Raw genomic sequence first — 10,085 nt, 5'->3', positions numbered from 1 at the left:
TCTGCATACAGATATAGGGTGCTGGATATCAAGGAAGTTGGCAAATCATTTATGAAGATGCAAAAGAGTAAGAAGCCCAAAATTGACCCCTGCGGAACACCACTTGATACTTTTAGAAGGTCATAAACCTGACACCATCACATCTTACGAACTGTTTACGGTTACATAAATACTCCTTGAGAAGACTAAGTTCACCCGCCTACTCCAATTCTCCTTACTTTGATCACCAATTCAGCATGCGTGACCTTATCGAAAGCTTTTGAGAAGTCGGTGTATAAGGAACACACCGAATTTCGGTTTCCTTCCAACGCAACTTGAACGTCGTTCAAGAAACAGAGCATGTTCGACACAACGGATCGTTTTTTCACAAATCCATATTGACTGGTTGTTAAATGATCCGAGAACTGTTTTTCGATCGGATCATACATACATCGTTCAAGTACTTTCGAATTATAGACAGCAATGTCACTGTTCTGTATTTTTTGACACTTGCTCTGCAGCCTTTTTTATGGATGGGCGACACAGCACCAATTTTCCAACAGTTCGGGATTTTTCCTAATCTTTGGATGTTCCTAAAGAGCAGGTCTACTTTCTGTTGAGTGGAATCGGCAGTCTCTTCCTCTAGAGAAAGTATTTTGGGTAGGGTTACTGTTTTTCCAGGGCTCTTTAAGTGCTTGAAGATCACTGTCATATCACCAGTGGTCACAAGCTTCTGTTGATACTGACACCTATCTTCTTCTGCAAGTTCAAGTAATATTTTTTAAGTCTCAAAATTTCTCGATAGCACTAAGCTGTTTGGTTTCTTGCATTGAGCTCGCCGAACAGTGCTCAGCATCTTCATGGTATGAGAGGTCTCCCTAGAAAACCAGGGAGGCACAAGCTGTCTATGTTGAGTAAGTTTGGGACAATGTTTCTCTATTACGGATTTAATGTAATCATAAAACTCTTCAACCATGCGATCGATGTTAGTGAAGCATGTAGCCTCGAAAGGGAACAAGGTCATTTCTCGCCGCATCGCATTGTAATCGGCGTTGCAAAAGCTGAAAAAATTGGAGACAGGGGTTTTGCGTTCTTCCCTGTGTTCCTCTATCGATATTAATATCGGTTCGCGATCTGAAACGTCAAACAGTTGTCTGAAGACAAGATCAATCTTGGCAGTCGTGTTTTCCACTTTCCGTTCAAACACAAGATCTAGTGTTTTCTTTCCACAAGTACTAAAGTCCACTATTTGGTGAAAGTTACGTCTTTCAAACATTTCAATCACCGAGTGCTCGTACTCATCTGCACTGTGATTTAGGCTCCAGTTGACCTTTGATATGTTGAAGTCTCCGCAAATCAAACATGCGTATTGCTTGAATTCTTCAATAACTCTGAGTAACTGTTCAAAGTCAGCAAAAGTGTATCTGTAGGCGCTAGAGAGTGGAGGATTGTAGATGACACATACAAGATATTTCTTCAGTTGTATGTCAACGATAGTGAGAACACATCCATCCGGGAGATCGTCACTGATTCGTTTTGCACTGATGATGCTCTAGATAGCTACCAAAACACTTCCGTCTTTGTTGACAGCTCTTTCACATCTCAGTAAGATATACCCAGGAAGCCTAAATTCTGAGTCTTCTATGTCTTCATTCCACCAAGTTTCCGTATCGATGACGATGGGGTATCTACAGGTCATCACAGCATTTGCAAATTTAGTTCGTCTATCAAAATTCAAAAGACTACGAGCTTTTACTAACATCAGATTCAAATTTTATAGTCAATCGGATGGTTCTTCCGAATCGACTTTCGTACCGTTGTGAAGCAGTTCAAAGTTTCTAATTTTGAGTTCGGTTGCAGGTGCTCAGTTCTCTATCATCTCGCGTCTCTTCTTGAGACACATATTCTCTTTTTCGGATTCTGCCTTAGTTAGTGATGGAAGTACATAAAAACCGCGGTCAGAAAGTAGTTTCTACTTTTCTCTAGCTTTAGGTAAAATCCTCCGTTTGTCCCAACAGTTGGGAACAGTTACTAAAACGCTTCTTGGCTTTGAGAGTTCTTTGTCAAACCTTCCAAGTCTTCTTAAATTCTCAACCGTCGTAATGACTTCGATTGCATCAAATATTTCTTTTATGTTCTCACTTAGTGAAATCAAGCTCTCATCTTTTTTCTTTTCCAACTTTCCTGGAATTCCTTGAATTCTGAAAGTTTTCAAGATATTGTGATGAACTTCCTTCTGTTTGTCAGACGTTTTCTGCACATTCACAATTTTCTTTACTATCTTCTCTTCAAGGATTTTCTCCATGGATTTCTCAGTCTTCGCTTCGCTGCCTGCAAGAGCAGCTTCGATTTTCTGATCGATCTGTTGGATTCGGGAGTTCTCCATCTTTTTCAGGCTTTCGTTGAGCTTGTCGTCAAGTTTATCCTTCCACGTTCCCTTTTGTGCAGTTCTGGATGATTTGCTCTTTCTTCCCTTTATTCACGCATTCGTTAAACAGGAGTAAAACCTTACTCATCAGACTTGAGAACACCTTTATGGCGTCCTCTTCCAATCCAGCACATTCCATGTGCCTCTTCAATCCACAAGAGACACAGTTGTATACAGCTTCTCCTATTTTGATTTGAATTTTACATGTTTTGCATTTCCCTTCGGAGTTGCGAGACATTTTGCCCCACAATACTTCAGCCTATAAACTCAGCACGTGATAATAAGGCCCAGGTACTCAAACCAATCCGAAGTAGCACAAGATGAGTTTTCAAGCTATATCAAATGATAAACTGAGAACCAAGAGTTATTTGCTCTTAGTGATTTTTTGGTCGCGAAGTGATTTTTCCCAACGAGCTTTTGAAAGTCTTTTGTTTTTCTGGGCAAAGCGATTCAATTCACCGTTGACTCTCTTCACAGCTGCTAACGTTCGAAGTTCGATGCAACTGAAGATACTCTGTCAGGATTTCAGGATCGTTAGATTTTTGCTTCGGCAGAATTTCACGAACAATGTTTGCTACTTGGAAACCTTAGGTTCTCAAGGTTTTGATATGACCCCAACTATCTGGAGCAACTTCACAGGTGCAACGGACGACCCCTTGTATCTGATTGCCAAACGACAATAAGATCTTCCTCAATCTTTCTGGCGACACATGAGTGAAGTTGTTACTTCTATGTTGAGTCAGCGAATTATTGAGCGTATCGTGCCAGATAATAATGTCCGTACGACGTCGCAGAGATCTCCTGAGTATGAACTGAACAGTTTTCCGTTTGTTGTTTTTTTTCTGATTGAAGCTAAAACCGGGTACGGCAAGGATGTCACGATTTAGTCTTTTTCGGATAAACCAGGGTAAAGATCGGATCGCATGCGACAGTGAACATGCACCGAGGATAAGCATTTAGGGGATAACCACGGCTATCCCAGAACAGTCCATCTGAAAAACAATATTTAATTGTTCAGGCACTAAAAATACTATTGAATTGTTCAGGCACTAAAAACATTTCATAGGCCCCAAAAGTGAAAAACTTAAAACTGACAAAAATAGACAAATACTTGAAAAAAATGTCAAAATTTAGTGAAAATTTGCTGAAATTCCTCACATTGAAGTCTTCAAAATTAGGATATTGTCACTTAAAACTATTCAGTTAACCACTTTCTGGCCCCTCAACAAAGAATAACGCACATTTTCAGAAAAAAAAATTTAAAAAATTTGCAAACATAACTGCTATTTTTTGTAATTAGGTTCGGATTACCGAAACAAATACCTCAAAAAAGATTATTGAAAAGAAACTTTAGCTGGCAAGAGACTACTAGGAGTTTTAAATTGGACATTCATTTAGGGAAAAAAATCAAAAATTAGACACAAAAAATATAAAAACCGGACAATTTTTTCGTCAAAAACTCCAAAAAGGACGTTTCATCTTGAATTTTGACGTTCCCTTTTGTGCAGTTCTGGATGATTTGCTCTTTCTTCCCTTTATTCACGCATTCGTTAAACAGGAGTAAAACCCTACTCATCAGACTTGAGAACACCTTTATGGCGTCCTCTTCCAATCCAGCACATTCCATGTGCCTCTTCAATCCACAAGAGATACAGTTGTATACAGCTTCTCCTATTTTGATTTGACTTTTACATGTTTTGCATTTCCCTTCGGAGTTGCGAGCTATTTTGCCCCACAATACTTCAGCCTATAAACTCAGCACGTGATAATAAGGCCCAGGTACTCAAACCAATCCGAAGTAGCACAAGATGAGTTTTCAAGCTATATCAAATGATAAACTGAGAACCAAGAGTTATTTGCTCTTAGTGATTTTTTGGTCGCGAAGTGATTTTTCCCAACGAGCTTTTGAAAGTCTTTTGTTTTTCTGGGCAAAGCGATTCAATTCACCGTTGACTCTCTTCACAGCTGCTAACGTTCGAAGTTCGATGCAACTGAAGATACTCTGTCAGGATTTCAGGATCGTTAGATTTTTGCTTCGGCAGAATTTCACGAACAATGTTTGCTACTTGGAAACCTTAGGTTCTCAAGGTTTTGATATGACACCAACTATCTGGAGCAACTTCACAGGTGCAACGGACGACCCCTTGTATCTGATTGCCAAACGACAATAAGATCTTCCTCAATCTTTCTGGCGACACATGAGTGAAGTTGTTACTTCTATGTTGAGTCAGCGAATTATTGAGCGTATCGTGCCAGATAATAATGTCCGTACGACGTCGCAGAGATCTCCTGAGTATGAACTGAACAGTTTTCCGTTTGTTGTTTTTTTTCTGATTGAAGCTAAAACCGGGTATGGCAAGGATGTCACGATTTAGTCTTTTTCGGATAAACCAGGGTAAAGATCGGATCGCATGCGACAGTGAACATGCACCAAGGATAAACATTTAGGGGATAACCACGGCTATCCCAGAACAGTCCATCTGAAAAACAATATTTAATTGTTCAGGCACTAAAAATACTATTGAATTGTTCAGGCACTAAAAACATTTCATAGGCCCCAAAAGTGAAAAACTTAAAACTGACAAAAATAGACAAATACTTGAAAAAAATGTCAAAATTTAGTGAAAATTTGCTGAAATTCCTCACATTGAAGTCTTCAAAATTAGGATATTGTCACTTAAAACTATTCAGTTAACCACTTTCTGGCCCCTCAACAAAGAATAACGCACATTTTCAGAAAAAAAAAATTTAAAAAATTTGCAAACATAACTGCTATTTTTTGTAATTAGGTTCGGATTACCGAAACAAATACCTCAAAAAAGATTATTGAAAAGAAACTTTAGCTGGCAAGAGACTTCTAGGAGTTTTAAATTGGACATTCATTTAGGGAAAAAATCAAATATTAGACACAAAAAATATAAAAACCGGACAATTTTTTCGTCAAAAACTCCAAAAAGGACGTTTCATCTTGAATTTTGACGTTCCCTTTTGTGCAGTTCTGGATGATTTGCTCTTTCTTCCCTTTATTCACGCATTCGTTAAACAGGAGTAAAACCCTACTCATCAGACTTGAGAACACCTTTATGGCGTCCTCTTCCAATCCAGCACATTCCATGTGCCTCTTCAATCCACAAGAGATACAGTTGTATACAGCTTCTCCTATTTTGATTTGACTTTTACATGTTTTGCATTTCCCTTCGGAGTTGCGAGCTATTTTGCCCCACAATACTTCAGCCTATAAACTCAGCACGTGATAATAAGGCCCAGGTACTCAAACCAATCCGAAGTAGCACAAGATGAGTTTTCAAGCTATATCAAATGATAAACTGAGAACCAAGAGTTATTTGCTCTTAGTGATTTTTTGGTCGCGAAGTGATTTTTCGCAACGAGCTTTTGAAAGTCTTTTGTTTTTCTGGGCAAAGCGATTCAATTCACCGTTGACTCTCTTCACAGCTGCTAACGTTCGAAGTTCGATGCAACTGAAGATACTCTGTCAGGATTTCAGGATCGTTAGATTTTTGCTTCGGCAGAATTTCACGAACAATGTTTGCTACTTGGAAACCTTAGGTTCTCAAGGTTTTGATATGACCCCAACTATCTGGAGCAACTTCACAGGTGCAACGGACGACCCCTTGTATCTGATTGCCAAACGACAATAAGATCTTCCTCAATCTTTCTGGCGACACATGAGTGAAGTTGTTACTTCTATGTTGAGTCAGCGAATTATTGAGCGTATCGTGCCAGATAATAATGTCCGTACGACGTCGCAGAGATCTCCTGAGTATGAACTGAACAGTTTTCCGTTTGTTGTTTTTTTCTGATTGAAGCACAAACCGGGTATGGCAAGGATGTGATGATTTAGTCTTTTTCGGATAAACCAGGGTAAAGATCGAATCGCATGCGACAGTGAACTTGCACCAAGGATAAACATTTAGGGCATAACCACGGCTATCCCAGAACAGTCCGTCTGAAAAACACTATTTAATTGTTCAGGCACTAAAAACACAATTGAATTGTTCAGGCACTAAAAACTTTTCATAGGCCCCAGAAGTGAAAAACTTAAAACTGACAAAAATAGACAAACACTTGAAAAAAATGTCAAAATTTAGTGAAATTGTGCTGAAATTCCTCACATTGAAGTCTTCAAAATAAGGATGTTGTCACTTAAAACTATTCAGTTAACCACTTTCTGGCCCCTCAACAAAGAATAACGCACATTTTCAAAAAAAATTTTAAAAATTTGCAAACATAACTGCTATTTTTCGTAATTAGGTTCGGATTACCGAAACAAATACCTCAAAAAACATGATTGAAAAGAAACTTTAGCTGGCAAGAGACAAGAGACTACTAGGAGTTTTAAATAGAACATTCATTGAGGGGAAAAAATAAAAAATTAGACACAAAAAATATAAAAACCGGACAGTTTTTTTGTCAAAAACTCCAAAAAGGACGTTTCATCTTGAATTTTGACGTTGCTAGCAGCTTCAGTACTTTAAAGATTCAATGCACTGCCATAGTCTGATTAGGGCCTCTATTGCAACTTAATTCCCACCGGTTTTACCAGTTTATCCCGCTTCGAAAGCTAAAATGTCGTTAGAAAGAAGTGAAAACATCTTAAGAAAACAGCGCACCAATTTAATCCAAATACATGCAATTGTAAAAACCAAGATGTCCCCAATAATAGCCGCTATCGCTTAGCGGCTATTTAAAAAACGTATCATCATACCACTACACTCTTACAGAGGAACAGACAAACGATCGCACGCACACACGCAAATGTGCGCATGCACATACACACACACACACACACACACCCACACAGTTATATAATTAACAAACTGCCAATTTGTAATTGGGGCTCATTGAAAACAGTGGAACAGTTGGGGAGGGGGGGAGAGACTGTTTATAAAAAGTATAAAATTTATTACCTTGAACACGCCTATTCTCTCTCCCCCTCCGAATGTGAGTTGAGAGTGTGCATTGAGACACCTCTCCATCTTGTCATAGTTGAAGTCCCACCAGAATCTCTTCTCCACAAACTTACACTGCAGATCCAGAGGCTGTTTGGACGCATTGGCGAAAAAGAGAGATCTAAATTGGCATTATTAATGGGATCTTTTCAGTTTGTCCCCCCCCCCCCCCAGTACGTTATGCGCCCCCAGTTACAGAGCACGTGCCATTACATAGTAAATCATTATGTAAAAACATGACACGTGCGTTTGGGGGGTGCACATAATATGCGCCTACTAAGCTGGGGGTGGGGGGGGGGGGGTGGTTGGCACAAACGAAAAGATCCTATTAATGTTTGCGACAGTAAATTTTTAAATTTTTGAGTCTTTCCCATTATAGCCCCCCCCGCCCCCGCTTAGTGGTCAGATAACCTAACCCCCCCCCCCCCCCATCATGGTAATTATTCCATAATGGGGAGGCTGTAAATTCACGGTGGGGGGGGGGCTATAATGGGAAAGACACAAATTTTGGAGTCTTTCGAACTAAAGCCCGTCCAGATATTATATCCGCCCTTGTGCTATACTTACAATTTTTCGCAGTTAATTTTCAATAGCTACTGCATATCAAAATTATTTTGGTTCACCAAAAAAATACATCCTCAATTTTTGATTAAAAATCAAAAAAGAGGGCTGAATTATCTATAAAACGTTTTTTTTTTTGCGTAATTCGCTGTAGCATTTACATTTTTTGCAAACCTATTTTAACATACTAATCGGATGAACTAGAAAAAAGCAAACCTGCCAAGTCCCAATGCAAATAATCGTGACAATTTGGGGAAATTTTGTTCATAAAATAGTTGAAAACTTTGCTTTGTGTTATAAATTATGAATTCGAAGCAGTAGTAAGGTGCCTCTCGTGGAATTGTATCTTCACGTAAGAGTAGTTTGTTATTTGATTCAGAATTGGCCATTGTTATAAAAGTGTTTGGTAATTTATTTGAGCTTTGTTTTATGAGCGGCCGTTTGTGCTGGCCTTTTTGAAGAGTTTGAACGGCGTAAAATTGCACGTGCATTCATTGTTTCCTTAAAACGTAAATAGAAGCTATGCTTTGAAACTGCGAGGCACTTCGATTGGTAATAGTGAAACACGGATGCGTATGTTGTAAAAAAGCGTGATCTCAGCAGTGCCAGATTATGCGGGTATTTCCAATTATAGCCCCCACTCCCTCGTCATTTTGGTCATTTAACCCACAGCACACTCAACCACGTTAATTATACCATAATGAGGGGGCCCATAATTTCCTGGGGGAGGAGCTATAATGGGAAAGACCACATTATGCAATACCAAATTTAAACATGTACTCCCAGGTTGAGGTGTCATCCGGAAGTGATCTCTTATCAGACCGTGTCAGACGAAAGTAACCTCTGATCAGACCATCCCAGACCAAAGTATCCTCGATCAGACTAAAAAGCGCTCGAAATACCGTGTGCGCTCGAAGTGTGCTCGAAGCTCTCTCTGATCAGACCTTTCCAGACGGAAGTGACCGCTGATCAGACGATTGTGCGACCATGGCCCAGACCAAACCTCATACTATTGTTCGCTCGAAATCAACTCTGATCAGAGTCAATTGCGCTCGAAATAGTCTGATCAGTGAGTAGTTTTCACTATGAACGAAATTCTTTAATTTTGTTATATATTCATTTCATAAAAATATATGTTTGCATTGTTAAAAATATTGCTTAAGAAAAAAAACCAACTGCTGGGAAAAAAATTATATAGTATACAATTAGCGCATATTTCGATCTCAATGGATGAATTTAGACAGCTTTCCATATAAAACGTTGAGTTCTACAGCTAAACAAAGTTTACTTTTAAGTGACCGGCAGTATTTATCAGTTGGACCCCATTGGTTCTGATCAAAGCCATCAGACTGTAGATGTGTCTGTGATCAGAATGCTGCATTTTGTTGCCTCTTGGCAGAGCCAACATCTCTCGCTAAGAAAAGCAAAAAATCAAAAGAAAAAGTTGCCGCTCGAAATGGTCTCTGGTCAGACTCAATTGCGCTGAAAATTTTCTCTGACTAATGTGCGCTTGAATCCGACTTTGATCAGGCCATACCCATCCTGAACTGACATCTGATCATACCACCCCCCGATGTAAGTGACCTCTGATCATACCATCCCCAGACCGAAATGACCTCTGATCAAACAATCCCCAGACCGAAGTGACCTCTGATTATACCATCACCAGACCGAAGTGACCTGTGATCATACCATCCCCAGACCGAAGTGGCCTCTGACCATACCATCCCCAGACCAAAGTGACCTCTGATTATACCATCCCCAGACCAAAGTGACCTGTGATCATAGCATCCCCAGACCAAAGTGACCTCTGATCATACCATCCCAACACCAAACTGGCCTCTGATTATACCATCCCCAGGCCAAAGTGACCTTGATCATACCATCCCCAGACCGAAATGACCTGTGATTATACCATCACCAGACCAAAGTGACCTCTGATCAAACAATCCCCAGACCGAAATGACCTCTGATTATACCATCCCCAGACCAAAGTGACCTCTGATCATGCCATCCCCATAACAAAGTGACCTCTGATCATACCATCCCCAGACCAAAGTGACCTCTGATTATACCATCCCCACACCGAAATGACCTCTGATATACCATCCCCAAACCAAAATGACCTCTGATCCTACCATCCGCAG

General features: G+C 39.8%; 1 protein-coding gene across 1 annotated transcript in view; it reads right to left on the bottom strand.

Moving 5' to 3' along the window:
* The window catches only part of LOC142349293 (uncharacterized), a 13,755-nt gene extending 5,330 nt beyond the window's left edge, over positions 1 to 8,425 (bottom strand). Inside the window, exons 1-2 of the mRNA XM_075400763.1 lie at positions 8,155 to 8,425; positions 7,336 to 7,498 (exon numbers count right to left, since the gene is read on the bottom strand). Of these exons, the coding sequence (XP_075256878.1) occupies positions 7,336 to 7,498; positions 8,155 to 8,327 (336 nt within the window). The 5' untranslated portion in view covers positions 8,328 to 8,425. The remainder of the gene's footprint in view (positions 1 to 7,335; positions 7,499 to 8,154) is intronic.
* Positions 8,426 to 10,085: the final 1,660 nt, after the last annotated feature.

The sequence above is a fragment of the Convolutriloba macropyga genome, chromosome 11 (assembly GCF_964194025.1).
Source record: "Convolutriloba macropyga chromosome 11, txConMacr16.3, whole genome shotgun sequence".
NCBI classification, from domain to species: Eukaryota; Metazoa; Xenacoelomorpha; order Acoela; family Convolutidae; genus Convolutriloba; species Convolutriloba macropyga.
The sequence above is the reverse complement of the archived record's forward strand: the minus strand, read 5'-3'. Positions and strand labels throughout refer to the sequence as shown.